Source organism: Zeugodacus cucurbitae, chromosome 3, assembly GCF_028554725.1.
Source record: "Zeugodacus cucurbitae isolate PBARC_wt_2022May chromosome 3, idZeuCucr1.2, whole genome shotgun sequence".
Classification (NCBI taxonomy): domain Eukaryota; kingdom Metazoa; phylum Arthropoda; class Insecta; order Diptera; family Tephritidae; genus Zeugodacus; species Zeugodacus cucurbitae.
In genome coordinates, this window is record NC_071668.1 from 17,443,558 (window position 1) to 17,466,269 (window position 22,712).

Here is a 22,712-nt window from a genome sequence, read left to right on the forward strand (position 1 = left end):
GTCACATATAATCTCAACCGAAATTGGTATTACAGTCATCTTGTGCTTTTAAATTATCCTTTAGCGAAATTCTAACAAATTCCAATGAATTTCATTAGTATATTGATGATCAGAGTTTGATCTCCGCGCTTTTTTTCAAAATTTTTGACATGAATGATTATTGGAAATAATATATATAGATATTAGTTGGACCAACTACTACGAAAAGCTTAGATTACGGGCCTAATCATTGAATCCGTTTCGATCGAAAAGTTGTTCGATACGATCAAAAAATTTTACGTCAGGATCAATGAAACCGTATCGAAAATAAAATTTACGATTATATCATAGATAAAATACGTTCCCCGGCTAATCGAAGTCGCTAATCTCGGAAGCATTGAATCCGTAAAATCGAAAATTTTGATCGAAATCTATCCGTTGATGAGTGAGTTGTGAAAATTTCAAGGAAATAAACCATTTGGAAGTTTTTATATAAACAATTACTGATGACGAACTAAATTATATTTTAAATGGGTATTTTAGAGACAAGAGACAAAAACAGACTAAAACAAGTAAGGAAGGGCTAAGTTCGGGTGTAACCGAACATTTTATACTCTCGCAGTTTATTTATTTAACTTTATTTATGTTATATAATACACAATTTGACCCACATATTCGTCATATATATTGTATAAAGTCCATTGAAAGTTGGAAACCATAATATTAGGTTAGAAGCACCGAGGTCCTCGTGTTCGATATATGGGGCCTTAAAAACCTATGGTCCGATTTCGGCGATATTTAGAATGGTGCTGCCACACTATTAACATAGTATTTGTGCAAAGTTCTGCACCGATATCATCACTAGTGCTTACTTTACATATTGTAAAGTAAACTATTCAGGTCGACTTCAAAGTTCTGGTATATGGGAAGTAGGCGTGGTTGTGAACCGATTTGCCCCATTTTCACAACATATCATTGGGATGTAAGGAAAATATTAGAAACCAAGTCTCATTGATATTGGTATAGTTGTTTCGGAGATATGGTCTTTGACGGAGCCACACCCACTTAAAATTTTGTATACCAATTTGGGAAGGCCCTTCTGTACCTTCTTTATAATGAAATTTCTGGTGTTTACCCATATATAATAACTTTTGTATGGGAGGAGGGGGTGGTTATAATCCGATTTCCTCCATTTTTGGACTGTATAAGGTAGTAAGAGAAACGATTCTAGAAAGTTTGGTTGATATAGCTCAAGTAGTGTACGAGATATGTACAAAAAACTTAGTATCGTGCGGGTCCACGCCCACTTCTCCAAAGAAATATATCCAAATACGCTCTTCATAGTACGAACCTTTGTACACAATTTTATTCCCATAGGTTTATTTATGGCTTAGTTATGGCGGTTATCTGTTTTCGGTTTTCGCCATTTTGTGGGCGTGGCAGTGGCCCGATTTTGCTCATTTTCGAAAGCAACCTTCCTATGGTGCCAAGAAATAAGTGTGCCAAGTTTCATCAAGATATCTTAATTTTTACTCAAGTTACAGCTTGCACAAGCGGACGGACGGACAGACAGACATTCGGATTTGAACTCCACTCTTCACCCTGATCACTTTGGTATATATAACCCTATATCTAACTCGTTTAGTTTTGGGTGTTACAAACAACCGTTATGTGAAAAAAACTATAATACTCTCTTTAGCAACATTTGTTGCGAGAGTATAAAAATAAAGATGTTTAAAAGCGTTATAAAACTGTCCCCCTTGAAATAGCGAGATCATTTTCTCAAAGAGCCTCAGGCGAAATAAATATTTTTTGCAAACAACAAACAACAAAAACGTACAACGCATATCTAAAACAAGGGGTGGGCCCTGCATTTAAGTAACTGTAAATTCACTCGATGAGGAGATCAGTTTTAAACTTTTTAAATCGAGGCAAAAAGCAGAGAAATTTTAATTTATCAAGTAGGTCGCAATTGTCGATAAATATCGATAAAACAGTTTTACGTTCTCACTTTGTTGTAAAGCATTTATCGACGGAATGAATGATTGCATGAATATTTTCGATCGAAAATCTTTATCGTATCGAAATCGAATTCGCTGCGGACTCAATGACTAAATATTTGGTCAAGATTTGGAAAAATATTAAGAACAGTACTTCTACCAGATTTGAGAAAGTCGATTGCAAATTATCGAAAGTCCAAACATCATAAATGGTAATTCGAAAAAAAAACCCAAACCGAAGTAATTCAACAAGTGAACATTTATTCCATTCCTATTTCAAAATTTTCTCTAACGTCAGAGTAAATATACATAACATAGGTCTTATGGCTTGTGTTAAAAATGAGTTCTTCCTTTTATTCATCTTCACTAATTTTTGCCGGCAGTTCTTCAGAATAATTCAAAAGACCCTAGACCTCTTGATAAATGTTTAGTTATGCAAGACATGCAAGAATATGGAGTTAAGGATAATAAGGACGGAATATTGCCAGTAAACTACAGAACTTGAACTATTATAAGAGGAATATCTTAAAAATACAAAAGATAAAAAAGCTCATCATCATTATAAATAATTTTAGTAGTGAAAGAACTCAGAAAAAGCAATACGAGAATTTGTGTATAAAAAGACTCATGAAGTTAATCGAGTGGAACTAATAGATGAAATCAAGGAAGGAATTTCCATGAGAATATTAGCCTCATTAAAGAAAGCTTTAAAGGAAGTTTAAGTTGAAGTTCAGCCGAACATTACCATTAACAGAAAGTGTTGAATATGATTGTCAAAGCTTTTACCATGTTTGACCAAGACATACCCAACTTTCTATAAGGTAAATACTCTGTGTCTAAAAGTGGAAAAAATGGACAAAACAATTGGATTTGGCCATATATAATTATATAAAGAACTGAGACATATTTGCATAAGAAAATTTGGGTTCTTACAAAAAAATTATTCACTTCGCAATAAGCCAAATGAAAAGCCATAACAAAATATGCAAAATTTGTCGCCATAAGCAGAATGTTTGCTCATATTACATGCAGGGCTAAACAAATGGCTTATTAAATTTCAATGACTTCCGAGAAAAAAACTCACTATATATCCGCTGATGTGTTGCCTCATTTCCTTAAGAATTTCACTTATGCCGTCTGCACTGTTCAAACAAGAAGTTATCAAGCAATATATGTGACGTCAATTCGGCTGTACGAATACACAATGCACCCAAAGGCAACAGGGCTCCAGTGACGCAAAACAAATTTTTATTATGTTTTCGGCGTAGCTAATTCAATGGAAATAAATATTTGATGAGGGTGATGAGCAAGAAAAGAAGTAGGCAATTATAAAATGTTTGGGAGAAGAAGTGTCAACAAATCATCCATCAGGAGATTTTGTCATTTCTTGACTATTCTACATACTAATACGCCGACGTCAGTGTGTAGGCATAATGTAAATTTGTTTAACCCAAATAATAAAGGAATTGTCCTATAGCTTAAGGCTGTTTTGCATACATAATATAATACTAAAAGGTTAATAAATTTAATAGAGAACGGTATATTTTCATTTAAACTTTAGCAATACTTCAATGCTGGGTAATTTTATGAACTTGTTTGGAGGTTTATATTTTTTTTTAAATGTGAGGTTAGTATTTAATATTTGCTGCGTTTGTCCTTGTTTGTTTAGCGTGTTAGGTCCCATCCTCTACCTACTTTTTATGTGTGATCTACCTAACGATGGCAATTGCACTACAGCAACATTTGCAGATGACACTGCTGTTTTGTCTGTCGGAAGAACGCAAACTGCATCAATTGTCAACTTGCAACAACATTTAAACAAAATATATGAATGGACATCCAAATGGCGAATAAAATTAAATGAAAATAAGTCAGTACATGTGGATTTCACTTACAATAGTATTAGATATATGCCACTATACATGAATGGTGTACAAATACCATATCACAATACTGCGAAATATTTGGGTATGACATTAGATACAAAACTTAGATGGAGCGCACATGTTAAAAAGAAAAAAGAAGAATTAGAAATAAAATACAGAAACATGTATTGGCTATTGGGTAGAAACTCTGCTCTATCCATATTTAATAAAGTCCTACTTTACAAGCAAATACTCAAACCAGTTTGGACTTATGGTATTCAACTTTGGGGCTGCTCAAGTCCCAACACAGTTGCACAAATCCAACGATTTCAAAACAAAGTCCTAAGATGCGCCGTCAATGCACCATGGTACATTCGCAGCCATGACCTTGAACGCGATCTCGGAATTGATTCAATTGCCGTAGCAATCCATAAATATGCCAAATCTCACATGGAAAGACTTTCACATCATGTGAACACTGAAGCCTCTGCTCTTGTCGCTCCAAGCGAATGGAAAGAAAGACTAAAACGCAAAAAGCCGCACCACCTCATGCAGTAGCCAGACTCTCCACTATATACAAGCACAGAATCCTTAACTTTTATTTATTTATATGAAACAATAAGCAAAACAAATTGTTCGTTAGTTTGTATTATATTAACTAGTTACAATGGCAAAATAAAAAACAAAAAAAAAAAAAAAAAAAGTTTGTCCTTTTTTCGCGATAAAATATTACCGAATAAAAAATATGATAATGAGATAGATCCATGATAGGGATAGGAAGAATTTTAGTTTTACCTTTTTCATGCAATACACTGTTGCACTAATTATAGGTCCATTATGGGCACAGTTTAACTAATAGCGTTTTCTTTTCTCGATGAAAATGCTGCCTCTTTATATTTCAACATTATACAAATGCTGCAGAACCTCTTTGAATGTGTTCCATTTTTTGCATGATAAAAGAACAAAAAAATGTCTTCCTATTATGCTGGTCAACTCTCACTCACAATTTGAAAATCCGAGTACAGGGCAGAATAAATGTTAATTTTTTTTAGAAAAGAAAACGCTATAAGTCACAGATATTTGAACAGTGGTACTCCCTTAATAAGAATCGATCACCAATAGAGGGATATTTTTTCATTTTATTTTTTTCTGAACCATTAACATCACAAGAATATTGTGTCAAAGTTTTAGGTCATTCGGAGAAAAACTAACGAAGTTACAGCAGGTTGAATAACGGTACCTCCAACTACCTGCGCTGAGTGTACAAAACTTTGATTCGATTTTCTCAAATATGTCATTTTTAAAGTCGGTGACCAGCCTACAGAAAAAACTACTGCATCGATCGTTTTGAAATTTTAAAATTTTGAACAAACATATACATAGCTCTCGAAGGACTTCGAATAGCTCGATTTTTTCGTCTAAAATCGTCATTTTGGCTTGAAAATGGTACCAAAAATTTAAAAATTGAAAAATTAAAAAAAACTCGACGTCAATTAAAAGATAAACTAATAAACTAAAGAAAGCATTTTGATTTTTTGGTTTCGGATGATCCAGTGATGCTGTAGGCTGGTCACCGCACAACAACTTCTTTTCGAGGTGCCTGCAGAGATCGACGATAAATCCGTTATTCCTCGCTATTTTTCGATAAAACTTTTTTTAAGTATCCTTCAAATGTTGTACTTTCATATAATAATAAGTAAAATAAACCTACAGCAATAAGTTTTTCTAAAAAAAAATTACGAAAGAAGGTCTTTTTTCGACGAAACAAACAAACATTTTTTTATCTAAAAAATTATAGATCTACACTACGTCATTTTGTTAACTTTTGATATTTTTCAAAAATCGTACAGAGGTAATTTATAGGAAATACCTTAAATTTTAATAACTTTTTTGAATTGTGGTGTTTCAGCAACTCATTCGGCCGGAATAATGTCAGTAGTTGGGGAACCTTTTTTTGGCACCTACCTACAGTACATAACTTCGTTATTTTTCGATATCTTTGTAAAAAAATCTTAAAATATAGCTGAAAATATAAAGAACTTTGAAACATTCGATCGAGTACTTTCTTTAAAGGAAATTAAATTTCTGTTGTTTGCCATCTAAGCTGAAGTACTGACAGAAAGAGAAGGAAACTTAATATCAGATACTGCATTTCGGTGAGAAAATGCTCATCTTTAACTACTACCTTCATCAAAAGACATGGTCTATGTCGAAAAAGGTAATGATAAAGATAATATCAAAGGGATCTTCATTGTTCTCTAACTCAGCTTTGTTGACTTAAACACATTGATAAGCGTATACTTTTTTATAAAAATATACGGAACCTTATTCTCTAAATTGAATATTTTTGGAAAATTAAAAACAGACTTTAGAAAAGTGTTATGGAAAGCTAATTGCCAAGGCACGTGTTGTGTTTGTGTGAGTCTTAATAAAAACATAATGCCAACTTAGTCGAAAGCAGCGCTTATTCGAAAAACTGATGATTGAAGGAGAAAATGTCAAGATCTAACAAGAGAATAAGCTGTCTTCTGTTTTAAATTCTATGAAAAGCTCTCAACTCGCTTATGAAAATTCAAAATATAGCATATCTGACAACACTGCTGCCTAGCCTGTACATTTTTAAATCTGAAAAGTCTTCAGAAAATTTAGATGCGGTAAAAAGCACGAGAAGTTTTTGAAAGCTTGCCTGGCATGAAACGGCCGAGTTAGAACCCTTCTAAATAAGTCTTTCATTTCATTTTTTCCCAAACAATAACGTGTTTGCCGAACAATGTTGCCACCTCGTGTTATCTTAAGTGAAACCAAACCATATTGAGGCAGCTGACAATTGTGTTTCTAAGTTAAGCGTTGAGTGAATATCAACAGAGGTAAGTGTGTGTGGTATTTCACATACAGCAATACAAGACAGACGTCCTTGTAGCTATTATCAAGCGCCAGCAGCAGCTTTTATGCTAATTACTCGCACTCGCATTGGCACTCGCGCTAAGCATACGCATATGAATAAATATACACGCACTTATGTAAATAAGAAGAAGAAGAAAAAGAAGAATAAGACGAGGACAATGTGTTTCATATGTTGCCAAGCACGTTTCTTGTAGTCATTTGTTTTAAAAATAAAAGAAATGCAACAAATATGATGCTGCCACAAACAAATGTGCTTGAGAAAGAGTGACAGTAGTGTAATAACAGTAACAGCAACAACAAGTTGCCATTAAATAAATGCCGCTGACAGCATCTTGTCCTTAAAGTGTTGTATTTTTTTTTTGTAAGGAGCGTAAGGATGTGACGTCAACAGGAAAATGAGTACTAACACATACATGCATACATATATATATGTGTTGATCTATGCAGACACATATTCAATTGTTTTAGATTCATATAGGATATGGAAAATATATATATAGGAGTATAAATAACTGTACATACCAATGCGTTTCCGCTGTCATCTGTATGTTTGTCGTCCCACGCATACACCGATGTACACGTGCTCTCATATATACTCACGTATGTGTGTGTGTGTTGCATCAAAATCTCGCATAGAATGTCTGGCACCGTTGCTGTGGCACCATACTGAAATGTCCTTAAAAGTTTTGCACGCCAAACGCTGTGCTTTCTTCAAATGTCTCTGTGTGTGTGTGTCTCCACGAAGGAGGTGCGCACTGACGCTGTTGCTAATGTTGTTGCTGTTTGTGGCGCTGCGGCAGAAGTAATATATGTCGTCAGTTGTTGTTGCTGTTTTTGTTTTTTTTTCTCGCTTTTTCGTCGTTATTGTTTGAAAAATTGCGTTTGCATTACGTGAGTCGGCATTCATCGTTATACGATCGCATTTTATACGTTAATCATCTGTCACAACGCCTTGCCGTCGTTTCCCTTCAGCGCTGGCGTTTCGAGTACTGAGTTGTGATGTTGTTGCGTTGACGTTGCGGTGTTGTGTTGAAAAGTTTTTGATGTCATGTCGGCGGTTTTGAGGGTTTAAACACATAATGCTGGTTGCTGTTGTTGGTGATTTGTGTGGTGTTTCCGTAAAGCTGGAAATGAAAAGAAAAAGTGTTAAGTGTTAGAAAAAAATTAATTTTATGATAAGTTTTTTTATTCATGTACTGGTGTAACCCGCTGTTTTTGCAATTTCTGCTGAGCAGCAAGCAGAGATTGATTTTTCTAACGTTTTGAACTTTTTTCCTTTTTTCCATTTCCATTTAGTAAGAAATTGGATTACGAGGTATGGTAACAGAGATTATATAATCAATAGTATCAAGCTTGAAAGACAGCATAGCGAAGAAGCAGCTTTTCACCCAAACCTATTTTTTTAATTCGGTTTTAAGCTTCCTTATTACTGAGTGACCACAATAAGTGAACACAATATCAAATCCCTTCTCATTCGTTTCTTTTGCAATATATTAATCAAACAGAAATAAAGATATCGGTATAAAATTTTCTACTAAGGTTACATTGGAGGTATGGCATTGCTTATTTAAAAATTGTCGAAATCGGATTATACCTTTTCAAGGTCTAAAAATGAAGGAAATTCGATTATAACCACGTCTACCCCCCCTCCAGAAACCTTAAAAGCCTTCATGTTAAATTGGGTTCGTATCATTATTTTGGCATCCTTATACTACAGTTTGTAAATTAGCGAAATCGGTTCACAAGCACGCCTATTTTCCTTATACCACAATTTTTAGGTCCATATGATTCGTTTACTTTACAATGTATAAATTAAGTACCAGTGAAGGTATCGGAACAAGGACGTCATTTATAATGTAGCATCGCCCATCTAAAAATCGCTGAAATAGGACCATAAACTTTCAAAACCCCAGATACCGAAAATGAGGACATCATTGCTTGTGACCCATTTTTTTTTACCGAAAATATAGGTAAATCTCTCAGATATTCTAAAAAATTTCACAGAGGATGTTTACTGTGTCCAGTACCGAAGATGGACAAAATCTGGCCAATCCTTCATCTAGCCCTATATACCATATATACTGTTTTCCAGTTGGACCGGTGGACTTTATACCGTATATATCGTTTAATATGTGAGATATCTTAGTAAAATAAAGTGAACGTATCATTTGGGATATAGTGTAGCTTTGTGACGGAAATGAGTGAAAATGGTCTTCGAATTGCACCTGCTTGCATTTACTAAAAATAGTATAAATACTTCCCTTAACTCTTATATACCTAATAATATGATTCTTAAACTATATGTATTTATATATGTATTATATATAACATGGATATCTTAGCAAAATTTAGTGAACGCTTAATCTAGGATATAATGTGGTGGCAAAAATAGTTGAAATCGGTCGAGTCCCTAATATCCAATTTATATTGATTTTCGTTATTCTAGTGGACTTTGTACCGAATATATGGGTCAAGTTGTGTGTTATCTTAATAAAATTAAATAAATAAATTGCTAGAGTAGAAAATGTTCGGTCCCATCCGAATTTAGTCCTTGCTTACTTGTTATATTTTAAAACGTGAACTTTTATTGCATTTGCTATTGAATATCTTATATTGTTCTTGGAATGCTATCACTGAAAAACTGCAGATAGCAGAATTTATTGAGCTTAAAGTATGTATATATAAAGTTTCCATAACTAATAGTATTAAAATATCTACATTGAATAAAAATAATCTTAATTTTCTAGGGACCTATATCAAAGGCCTTGAAAACTCTATATAAAGACCGAAGTTTGATATTTTTAAAGTCATTCCTTTCTATCAGCAAAAAAAAAGACTTTTTTTTAATTAAATGTAAGCATACATACATATATATAATCCCATCTTGGTATAAAAATACATACAAACATCTAATGCATAAATTTCTATGCAAAAAAGTAATGTGCTCATTTGAAAATGTCTAAAGCTATAAAAGGTATGCACATTGTTGCGCTAACTGCTTGTGTTCTACGGAAAAGTTTAAATGAGTTTTTGCTCTCTAAGCACACACACTACCATTATTTATTGTGTACATGCTTGTCGTTATTACAGTCATGTGTAAAAGTGCGATGATGACAATAGAAAAATGACACTTTCTTGTTGTGCAATGAAATCACATTTCTCATACAGCAAATAGCGAGAAAGTTTTAATGAAAAAGATATTAAAAAAAATGTATAATTTAGAATGCGTGCTCTAGTTATATGAGACACTCAAAAGCACACAAATACAGAACGCAAAGAAGTTTTGAAGTTATTGAGGCTTATTAAAAGAAACAAGTAAGGCTAAGCTCGGGTGCGACCGAACATTTTATACTCTCACATGTAATTTCATTAATATAACGCACAATTTGACCCACATATTCGCCATATATATTGTATAAAGTCCATTGAAAGTTGGAAACCCTATTAATAGTTATATGGGAGATAGGAAAGTAATGCCCCTATTTCACTCATTTTTGGCACGCAGACATATTGTTAGAAGAAACATATTCCCTCTGACTTTCTTCAAAATATCTGAAAGACTTAACTATATTTTCGGTCAAAAAAATGTTAGAAGCACTAATGTCCAAATATTCGATATATAAGGTCTTGAAAACTTATGGACCGATTTCGACGATTTTTAGAAGAACGATGCCACTCTATAAGTGCAGCACTTTTGCAAAGTTGTGTTCCGATATGTTCACTAGTGCTTACGTTATACGTCGTTAAGTAACCGATTCAGATTGACTTCAAAGTTCTGGTATATAGGAAGTAGGCGTGGTTATGAACTGATTGGGCCTATTTTCACAACATATCATTGGGATGCAAGGGAACTAACACAAACCAAATTTCATTGATATTGGTCGAATAGTTTCGGAGATATGGTTTTTGACCCATAAGTGGGGGGAGCCACGCCCATTTAAAATTTTTTATACTAATTTGAGTGCAGCTCTTCCGTAACTTCTTTATAATAAAATTCAAGTTATCTAGTGTTTTTCCTTACTGAATTAAAACATTTTTAGTACTTTACAACATAACCTTTGTATGGAAAGTGGGCGTGGTTATAATCCGATTTCCTCCATTTTTGGAGTGTATAATGTAGTGTCTAAAAAAACGACTCCAGAAAGTTTCCTTGAAATAGCTTTAGTAGTTTACGAGATATGTACAAAAAACTTAGTAGAGGCGGGTCCACGCCCATTTCCTCAACAAAATTCATACACATTTGCTCCTTCATATTGTGATCTTCAAGAGCTCAATTTATGGCTTAGTTATAGCTCTTTGCATGTTTTCGGTTATTGCCATTTTGTGGGCGTGGCAGTTTTCCGATTACGCCCGTCTTCGAACTTAACCTTCTTATGGCGCCAAGAAATATCTCAATTTTTACTCAAGTTACTGCTTGCACGAACGGACGGACAGACAGACATACATCCGGATTTGAACTTTACTAGTCATTCTGATTTGTGATTTATATAACCATATATCTAACTCGTTTAGTTTTAGGACTTACAACCAACCGTTATGTGAACAAAACTATAATACTCTCTTTAGCAACTCTTGTTGCGAGAGTATAAAAAGAGAAATGTAGGGCTTATTAAAGTATTGGGAGAGTTTAAATATCTAATCAGATGAAGAAATCGTTCTATTAGAGTTTGTTTTGAGATTACTAAAAACGAGTTAAGCTCTTTTTGCTTTAAACCTACTGAAAATAATTGCCTTATTGATGTTTATTGCTCACTTGCCTTACCGTCTTCTTTCAACAACTTTATTTCTCCCTCATTTCATAATTTTTCGAATTTTCGGACATGCTGACGTCAATCGCATGCGCCCATAATATTAATCAAAAACCATTTGACAACGAGCGGTCACACCATTTTACACAAATAAATGTTTCCGCTGGTAATGATTGCTAACTTCACAAATACACACAAGCACTTGGAATATGAGAAAAAAAAACAAAAAGAAAAAATGAAATGCCTTCAAATAAATACGCACTTATGTATGTATGTATATGGATATCAATACATAGACATATATACAGTTAAACGCCACTTAGTGGGATTGAGCACATTTAGACGCCACACAAAATGGCCAAAAGAAAATAAAAATCGTTTTAAAGTAAAGAAATTGCATAGTTGCTGGGAAAGTAGATCATGAATAAGTAAAAATATTTGCAAATCAAAAGTGAAAAGGCAATCAAGCGCCTCAAAAGCCCGCTTAGCCCCCGCACAAGCAGTCCGTTTCAGCAACGCGTATAAAATTACTTCCGTCGTCGTTGCGTATATTTACCCAAATACTTGATGGGAATTTGCCTGTGACATTTAAAAATTAATAACATTCATGCCAACGCACGCCGTGGCTGATGGATTGTTGACTTTGATATTGAGGTTGCCGCCATTGTTAGTGTTATTGAGATTGACTGCGGCTACAGCTTTGGCGGCTGTCGTTGTGGGCTGTTATTACATTATAAATGCTAAGCCACAAAACGAATGCGTACGCTGCGAATCATTAGCTAACAATGGACGGGACGGACAACTTAATGCCTCGCACACTAATAATGTGTAAATTTATGCAGCAATATGTGTGTGTGCTTGCATATAAGTTGTTGGCAAATATTGAAGTTATTATGTAGATTTGTATGTAGACCTACAGGAAAAATGGTACAATTAATGTGAACGTAACTTGGTCGAAGCGCATAATTACAATGTAATTGCAAAGTAATTGTTAAGTAATTTAAAATAAAGCTGAAAATCATTTAAATATTCTTCAATGGTCTATAATACCCACCTTTAAGACAAGGTCTTCTTACGACGACTATCGGTTTTAAGCACCCGAATTAACTGTTATTACTACTTCTAATACTTTAGTCTATTTATAACAGAGTTGCAAGGTAGAACACCTAAGACTCTTTGGCTCCTAATCATAATGACATTAAAAATATCTTTACCACAGACTATATAACCCAGGAGTTACTAAAGCAGTTTGTTTGTTGTATCGCGGTCTTATTCGAAGAATTGAATTCAGTTTTGGAAAAAAAAATCATCCTTAAACAAATGATCAAAAGATTAAGAGTAGAGATGATTAATAACTCAGACTTCAAATAATATCCTAACCTCGAGCGATAATATTTTCCGAATCGGCATTCACTTTCTACTAAGGAAACTCTAATTCCTCTCATACTGTAAACATACAGACGGAAGTTCGGTTTATGGGAACCGTCTAACCACAAACTGCGTCGCCAAGTTTATCTCCTACAGCTTTGAATTAACACATTGACTCGAAAGAACATTTACTTAGCTCTCTAAAATTTATAAAATATACGCAGTTAAGAAAGTGTTGAAGAGAGTTCACTCATACTATAGGATTTTTGAAGGAAAGTATTTGCTTTTGGGTTGAAATTTATAGAACACGGAGTAAATATAATTGGTGAAAATAGAATAGAAAAAATTTAAATTTTCTTTAACTAGAGATGTTGTCCAGACGTATCAAGAATCTTTAATGACCTCTAGGGTGATTTTTTAAGAGCTTGATAACTTTTTTAAAAAAAAAAACGCATAAAATTTGCAAAATCTCATCGGTTCTTTATTTGAAACGTTAGATTGGTTCATGACATTTACTTTTTGAAGATAATTTCATTTAAATGTTGACCGCGGCTGCGTCTTAGGTGGTCCATTCGGAAAGTCCAATTTTGGGCAACTTTTTCGAGCATTTCGGCCGGAATAGCCCGAATTTCTTCGGAAATGTTGTCTTCCAAAGCTGGAATAGTTGCTGGCTTATTTCTGTAGACTTTAGACTTGACGTAGCCCCACAAAAAATAGTCTAAAGGCGTTAAATCGCATGATCTTGGTGGCCAACTTACGGGTCCATTTCTTGAGATGAATTGTTCTCCGAAGTTTTCCCTCAAAATGGCCATAGAATCGCGAGCTGTGTGGCATGTAGCGCCATCTTGTTGAAACCACATGTCAACCAAGTTCAGTTCTTCCATTTTTGGCAACAAAAAGTTTGTTAGCATCGAACGATAGCGATCGCCATTCACCGTAACGTTGCGTCCAACAGCATCTTTGAAAAAATACGGTCCAATGATTCCACCAGCGTACAAACCACACCAAACAGTGCATTTTTCGGGATGCATGGGCAGTTCTTGAACGGCTTCTGGTTGCTCTTCACCCCAAATGCGGCAATTTTGCTTATTTACGTAGCCATTCAACCAGAAATGAGCCTCATCGCTGAACAAAATTTGTCGATAAAAAAGCGGATTTTCTGCCAACTTTTCTAGGGCCCATTCACTGAAAATTCGACGTTGTGGCAGATCGTTCGGCTTCAGTTCTTGCACGAGCTGTATTTTATACGGTTTTACACCAAGATCTTTGCGTAAAATCTTCCATGTGGTCGAATAACACAAACCCAATTGCTGCGAACGGCGACGAATCGACATTTCACGGTCTTCAGCCACACTCTCAGAAACAGACGCAATATTCTCTTCTGTACGCACTGTACGCATTCGTGTGGTTGGTTTAATGTCCAATAAAGTAAACTGAGTGCGAAACTTGGTCACAATCGCATTAATTGTTTGCTCACTTGGTCGATTATGTAGACCATAAATCGGACGTAAAGCGCGAAACACATTTCGAACCGAACACTGATTTTGGTAATAAAATTCAATGATTTGCAAGCGTTGCTCGTTAGTAAGTCTATTCATGATGAAATGTCAAAGCATACTGAGCATCTTTCTCTTTGACACCATGTCTGAAATCCCACGTGATCTGTCAAATACTAATGCATGAAAATCCTAACCTCAAAAAAATCACCCGTTAGTTTATATTCACATTCCAAAAAAAAATTCATTAAAAGGCTCGAAAAGAACGTTATAAAACTATTATTATTATTCTGATAGATAATGTATTAACCAAGAAAATAATGAAGGCATCAAAGGGTAAGCGAATACTCAGGAGAATACAAAGGATATATGGATAATGCAAAATGTTAATTTGATTTTATGATAATTCCCATTAATATGACCCCTATTTAAAGATATTTCCGAAGGAAATGCATATTTTTTTAGAGCTAAAGTATTTGGAGTAGCAGTGGACACACTGCTCCATATGGTGGTTTCCTTTAGAGAGGTGTGTATTCACTGCGACAGCAGAGCGGCTATACTAGCATTGAAAACGATTAGAGTACACTCTAGGCTAGTTAAGGAGTGTCTTAGATCTGTATCAATAGCTTATAGCTCTTTTGCTATGCGACACGTGTGGGTACTCGGTCACTGTGGAATCGAACATACAGACAACCAGCACTTGTGCAGTAGCAAAGTCGTTTTGCCCCGCTATGGAGCTTTGAACTGCTTCCTCTTAGTAAGGACATATCGGCGCGATCATTGGTGTGCTTACTGGAGATCTACCTACATACTAACCTAACCTTATCTAAGTATTTGGACATAAAAGAAATATCCAGATTTTATTAAAAACATATGCCGGCGTAGTAACAGATCATCGAAAAATTATATAGCACATAAATATCTCTAAAGCGCTTTTCAGAGTACTCACATTACTAGGAGTGAGTACAAATTTAATAGTGCCTACAAAGAAACGTCAGAAGCATTAAGATTTACTGTAAAGAGGATGTTGTGTGATGCCGTGTAAAAATTGGAAAATATCATAATAAAACGGCATTGCAGGTACTGCACTTTTCACTCAACGTTAGTCGTATTCGGGGCATAACTTATTTCGACCATGAGGCCCTCTTTGGTTAATTTTTGACCGAAAATATTGGGTGAAAACTTTTTCTTGTCCCCATATGTTCTTCTTGACTGGCGTAGACACGGATTACGCGGTTATAGCCGAGTCCACAACAGTATCCACACATCTCTCCTTTTGGCAGTTTGGCGCCAATCTTGGCGTAATTCTTCCGCAAAACCTTTCTCTCGAAAATGGATATTGAAATCGTCCACGCTTCTGCACGCTTAAAGCAGGACGGGAATGACGACGGGGGGACGACTTGTAGAGTTTGTGTTTGTTCGTCGAGCGAGGACTTTATTTTTCAATTGCCTACTCAGCCCATAGTAGCACCTGTTGGCAAGAGTGATTCTGCGTTGGATTTCAAGGCTGACATTGTTATTGGTGTTGATGCTGGTGCCTAGGTATACGAAATTATCTACAACTTCAAAGTAATGACTGTCAACAGTGACATGGGAGCCAATACGCCAGCAGCTGTACACTCTTATAGCAGATTGTACCTACTCTGTTTAGCTCTGCAGCTCGTATTATGTTCTCTTGTCCCCATATACTAATATATAATGAACTTGAAACTTCCGGCGGGTTTTATTCCGTATATGTGTATAAATAATAATTTGGAACTGTTAGAACTATTTAGAATATCTAGCCCAGAGCCGCAAAGCTTTACAGATTAGCGAGTCGAACAAAAGAAATCGACAGAGACGGGCAAACTTGGTTGGCAAAATACTATGGAAGTTTCCTGCGTCAAACATATGCAAGTATTTACTTGCTGATATACAGGTATACTGAATATTAATATTACGTATACGCCCCGTGGCATATGAAGCAACTCTCAACTCACCGTGCATAAAAGTTTGTTTTCCTTTTTGTTTTGTGAATCAAGGAACAAGTGTAATGATTTTCATCAAAAAATCCCGCGCATAAGCTAAGCCAGCGGCAGATCAACTTTCAGCGAGCACACAAAGCAATTTGCGTCTCAATGAAATATAATGGATGTGGCAGCTATTTTTAGCTACCAAGCGGCACAATGTTGGCGGCCATTTACGCACGGTAAAAGAAGTGGAAAAAGAACACAAAAGAAAAGAAAAAAAGTACAAAACAAGCAGCACAAGTCATATGTAGGCTGTTATATATTCATATACATATGAACGTGTGAAAGTGAAGTGAGTGGCGAGAGAGAGTTTTGGCAACATTTTTGGCCAAAAGAGCGAAACGAACGAAACTGAAAGGCATAAGTAAAGTGGTTAAAAGCGAAAGTGCCGTTATACATACAGACCAAAACATGAAAATGCAAGTATAGGGGTGGCGCAGAGTGGGCGCCTGGTCTGCGTGTGAACGTATGGCGCGAGCAGTGAAAGTAGCGCTTTGCTGCAGACAATTTGAGCAGTAAAATTAAGCGAGAGCGTAACGGACAAATTTCACTGACATACGATATACTCACCTCAATTGCCTGACGTATACGTTATTTGAAGGCAAGCCGGATAATGTTTGGTACAGTAAATGGCAACAATTCAGGAATACAAGTAGGTATTAGCGCCTAAAAAGAGAGAACATAAAGAGAGATTATTATGAAAGTGGTGGTACTATAGTTGTGTGTATAGATCTATATTTGTTTATAACTACATGTTAGAGGAAAAAGACCTATTCGAGTCGGTATATGCGTTTAACACCGTTATAATATTTACCACCGTTGTGGTATTTACCAACTGTATCTGAACAGTTATCATAATTATAATCACTCGAATGTAATAATTGAAATCGAGGGAATCTCTTACATATTTTGGAATCTTTTATTTTCTATGGTAGAAATTTACAACCGAATCTTCTTAACCTCGAACATTTTCTCAAACTTGGAATATGTTATAGGAAATGGTTATATATACTTTCTCTGAGGTTGCTGGTTCATGTTAGTAGCGTGATTGACTCTTCAGACAATTCAAAGAGAAATGATGCGCTAAATATATGAAATGAGATCGCAATATCTTCAAAGCTCGATCTTCTTCTTCTTAACAGGCGTAGACACCGCTTACGCAGTTATTAAAGAGTTCACAACAGCGCGCCACTCATTTCTCTTTTTGGCAGTTTGACGCCAATTGGTTATACCAAGCGAAGCCAGGTCCCTCTCCACCTGGTCCTTCCACCGCAGTGGTGGTCTCCCTCTTCCTCGGCTTCCACCAGCGGGTACTGCATCGAATACTTTCAGAGCTGGAGCACTTTCGTCCATTCGAACAACATGTCCTAGCCAGCGTAGCCTCTGTCTTTTTATTCGCTGGACTATGTCAATGTCGTCGAATAACACATACAGCTCATCGTTCCATCGTCTGCGGTATTCGCCGTTGCCAATGTGTAAGGGACCATAAATCAGCAAAACCTTTCTCTCGAATACTCCTAGTGCCTCATCGGATGTTGACATGGTCCACGCTTCTACACCATAAAGTAGGATGGGAATGATGGGAGACTTGTAGAGTTTTGAAAATTGGGGTCTCTCATCCGATGCTGTTGCTTTTCATTGGTAATTTGATTTTATGTAGTGGGTCCCAAAAATTATGCACAACCGCATTAGCGGGATTCGGCTTCTCACTTTAGGTCGCCTTCAAACGGATGTTTGTTGGCTACCCAGTAGATACTTGGTCTAAGACCGGAAGTCGTGAGCTGCTTGAGCCACATGCAAAAGTATCGTTTCTGGCGACTCCCAAATGAATGATCGTCAAAAACTTTCCTCACATACGTGAGCTTCTAGATATGACTCCATCCTCCAACGGCTGGATCACTTCCTGATTAACTTTTAAATATCTAAATAGTATTTTTCATAATAATTAAATAGTTATAGACTGATGCACTTAAACAGATCTAGCTCATTCTAAAAGTCCAGCTTAATAAAACGCTTTGAGGCTTTTAGAAATGTAAACTTTTCAGAAAGGTTTTTGCTAGAAAAAATTTTCTGTACCAATTAGTAGCATATCGAAGATAATTTTGATGTTACAGATTATTCGGGACTATAACCAAACATAAATTAATATCACTAACCCTTTTATTATAGTACTAATACGTCATTGTTGATTTCACCATAGCGACGAATTATGATGACAATTCTACCACACATATATACTTAACACACTTATGAAAATAAATTCGCAGTGGCCTGGAAGCTTACCTCATTCGCCACAAAAAGCTCAAAGCCGAAACTTTAAAGCTACATTTGTGAGCTTAAAAGCTTTTACGAAAGCTTTTGAAGACGAATAGTTAACGAGCTTTCCAAACTATTATAAATATACATCTTAAATTAAACTACCTAGCTGTTATACTATTATATATACTAATGAAATGCCTCCTGTTGCTATCTGCTTTAAGCTTTCGCACAAAGCTTACCAAAGCAAACAGCTGTTTAAAGCTTTTCAACTACATATACATTTATATTATACACTAGTGGGTGTCCCACCGCCATATTTGACACAATAGCTAGTCTATCACTCACTACTTTGCGGCGTCTGCGCGTTCTGCACCGCCTACGCTCAACATTTTCGTAGCTGCCTCCCACCCGAATACACACAGCCAACGAATCACAACAACTTTACCGCTATCCTACCACCAAAGCGTGCACTTGTCGTTTTGCTTCGTCAACTCGTCGTATGCGCTCGTGTTGGCCTGTCGTGTGCTAGTGCTAAAACAGCTTCATTGCGACCACAACCTGATGCTTTGCATCAGTTCAACCTGGTGAGCGCAGACTAAACGTTCGAGTTGAGCGGTTAAATAGGTGCAAGTATCCTAACATATAGTAGTAGTATTAAATAAAAAAATCCTCAGTCAAGTGAAAGTAATCAGTAACTCTGCACGCAGCATTCAATAACGGTAACAACGCTTGAGATAGTCCGTCAAGCCGTCAGCAAAGGAAACGCTCACACACATATTGCTTGCTTTGAGAAACTTGTTGACTATCTGCATTGTCTCTACGAAACGCAATTAACTGTTGCTATTGTTCTTGTTGTTGTTGGTGGGTTGGTTTTGATATTCAATGTTGGCATAAAAATTTTCATTCCACATTGCATCGAACTTGCTAACATATGGCAGTTTTTGTGCACACATCATCAACTGTGTATGACAATATGCAACACGCTTATCGCCGCCAACTTAGCCGTAATGAGGCAGCAGCTGTTGAATGGTAAGTACAAACATACATACATCCTTACATACATATGTTACATCCGTGTGTGTGTGTGTGTGTGAACTGTGATTTCTTTATTTCGAAAATAAAATAAAAGTAGAAAAGGGAAAAACTTAAAAGTAGTCAGCGTTGTCTTGCCTAAGGACCTCATTGTGCTCGGCTGAGCACACTTGAAGTCATGAGAAGCGCCATCAGTCTGATGAGGTGTCAAGTTATGCGCTGTCTGTATATTATACATATATGTGCGCGTGTGTGTCTGCCTTAAATGGGTCACAACTGGTGTGCGACCTGTTGAAATAAAATCTCATAAATATGAAATGTTGTTAAAATATTGTTTTTTTTTTGTTTGCCACTCGATAAAACAGTTAATTGCACATTTATGCAGTCGCTTGCTGATTGCAGCCCATAAATTCGAAATCATTAAGCGAAAGTTAATTAGTTGCATGGTAAAATGGTGAAATTATTACTAACTGTACCGTAATTACATTGCAATATTTTCGAAATTTCTGATTTATGGCTATTATCTGCTGAAAGCTGTGCCATAAAGATAACATATGCCGCAATTGGGGCGTGCTGCTGCGTTAACAGCCAAGTGTTTGGGAAATCCATTAAACTATTCAAGTATACTATCGCGATAATGATAAAAAAATTATTATTAAATATTGATAATGATAAATAAGCAGGGACATAGTGAGTAATGCTTAATGAAATACTTTAATTTTATCGCATTGGCGTCATTATTTCCTCATTTATCTATCAAATAATGGGTTTTTACTGGAATATGCTGTGGATAATCAAGTGATTTTTCGTCATTGTGCCAATAATTGTATTTATATACATACATACAAATCTACTTAATTTGCCGAAAACTAATGGAATCCAAATATTGGCGATAACTAACTGATATTCATAACTATTCATTGTAGTATTATACAACCTATGCATGTAATAGCTATTATTTAAGGTTTTAGTTAGTTATATCAATATAGTCAGTCATCTCCGCCTGTCATAAATCTACTACATAGTTCTTTGAATTGCTGTTAATTGATACATATATACTTTTTATAATAAGATAGCAAATTGTAATTGTTAATTTGCAATATTTTATGTAAAGTCCAGCAATTAATAAAGCAATTTGGTTGTTCCCTGTTTTCTGTTGTATTTTTATGAATATACGTTTTTTCCACTATTCCAAAAATTCTCCAAAAAATATCCGCGTGGTAACTGAAAATCTGCGAATGCTCTTAAAATTGACCAACTGACTAGTTTCTAACCATAACCAGCATCCTTAACCATCTCATACCCTTTAACACCTACCGATCGTTGATACAATTTGAATCGGATCGATAAAGTTGGTACAAAAGCATTAGTATTCAATGCTTCTAAATAAATATCTATTCTATATACATATGACATTTGGCTACAACATCTGTCGTTCTCTCATGAAATATGTATAATATTTTCTCATTTTGGTTAAGCTCTACTATATTTCCGGTTTTTATAGGCCACTTGCTAAAAATATGACAACACTCTACAAACATATGCTAGTTGCCATGAACAGTTCAATTCGCGAAATACACTCGCTAACTAACTGGTGAATCTAGTAATTGATTTTCAACATTTCAGAAACAATTAATTGTCTTTAATTGCATCAAAATTACACATGTCATCAGATTTACTACAATTTTTCATAAAAAAGAAGCAGCAGATACTTTAAAATACCTACATGAAGCCAAATAGCTAGGCAATTAAGAAATAAATTGCGTCAACTTGTTTGGTGTTCACACAAACTCAATTTGGTTTAAAAAATTAATGTTTGATTTAGGTTCTAAAAAGTTCAGCGTGAATATAATGAGTAATATATTAATTTTTCTATCGATTACTACAGTAAAATCAAAATATAATTCACTCCACATTTTTTTGAATTTATATATCTTATTAATTGATTGTCAATTAAACACCAATTGTGCCATTAGTTAATTGAATTATTGTCTGATAAATTAAGAACAAACAGTGGTTAAATTGCTAAATTATGATAACTTTCTTATTAGGAGCGTATGGAACTTATTTTGAGATATACAATAAAGTTTCAAGAAATATTAATTTTGATTTTGAGGCCAAAGTATATTAACAGCAGTCTCTGTTTATAATGTCTTTTTGTATTAAATACTTAAAGATGAAAAGCAACTCGTAATTAGCGTACGATATATACATACGTACCTATATTGGGCCTAATCATTGAATCCGGATTTCGATCGAAAAATGGTTCGATTCTATCGAAAAATTTTACGTCGGAATCATTGAAACCGTATCGAAAATAAAATTTACGATCACATTGAACTCACTTACCGACGCGAAAAAATACATTCCGCTGCTAATAGATGTCGCTATTTACGAAATCATGGAATCCGCAAAATCGAAAATTTTGGTCGAAATCTAACCGTTGGTGAATGAGTTGCCGAAATCTAAAATAAATAAAAAATTTGGAAGTTTTTATGTAAATAATTACTGATGACGGTCTAAATTATGTTCTAAATGGATATTTTAGAGCCAAGATACAAAAATATACTAAACAAAATAAATTAAAGATGTTTAAAAGCGAAATAAAGTTGCCCCTCGAAATAGCAAAAGAATTTTCTCAAAGAACCTCAGGCGAATTAAATAATTTTTTGGAAGACATTTTACAATAGTTAAAGGTCAGTTTTAATTTTTTTTTTGAACAAAGCAAAAAGCATTTGCCGCTAAAGGTCGTTGAACAGTTTGAGGTAAAGCAGTTTATCGACGGAATCCATGATTGCATGAACATTTTCAATCGAAAATCTTTGTCGTATCGAAATCGAATTCGCCACGGATGCAATGATTAGGCCCATTGAACTTCTTATATATAAAATCCATTTCTACAAATTTTGTAACACTTCTGGAAATTGACGTAGAGTTGACAAAAGATTTCATTAATATGTTTTAAAATGGTTTATTATCATCATCATTTTTATAATGGTAAATGCTGAGGAGAAATATTGATGATCTAATAAGAATCTGAATTTACGTTATC

General features: G+C 35.2%; 1 protein-coding gene across 2 annotated transcripts in view; it reads left to right on the forward strand.

Annotated features, from left to right (window-relative positions):
- The window catches only part of LOC105215047 (uncharacterized), a 158,948-nt gene that overhangs the window by 11,439 nt on the left and 124,797 nt on the right, over positions 1–22,712 (forward strand). The window contains exon 1 of one of the 2 annotated variants that reach the window (XM_054227636.1): positions 19,182–19,657. The exons of the other annotated variant lie outside the window; for it this stretch is intronic. Coding sequence (XP_054083611.1) covers positions 19,594–19,657 — 64 coding nt within the window. The 5' untranslated portion in view covers positions 19,182–19,593. Of the gene's footprint in view, positions 1–19,181; positions 19,658–22,712 lie in introns of those variants that run through there. 2 annotated transcript variants of the gene reach the window in all.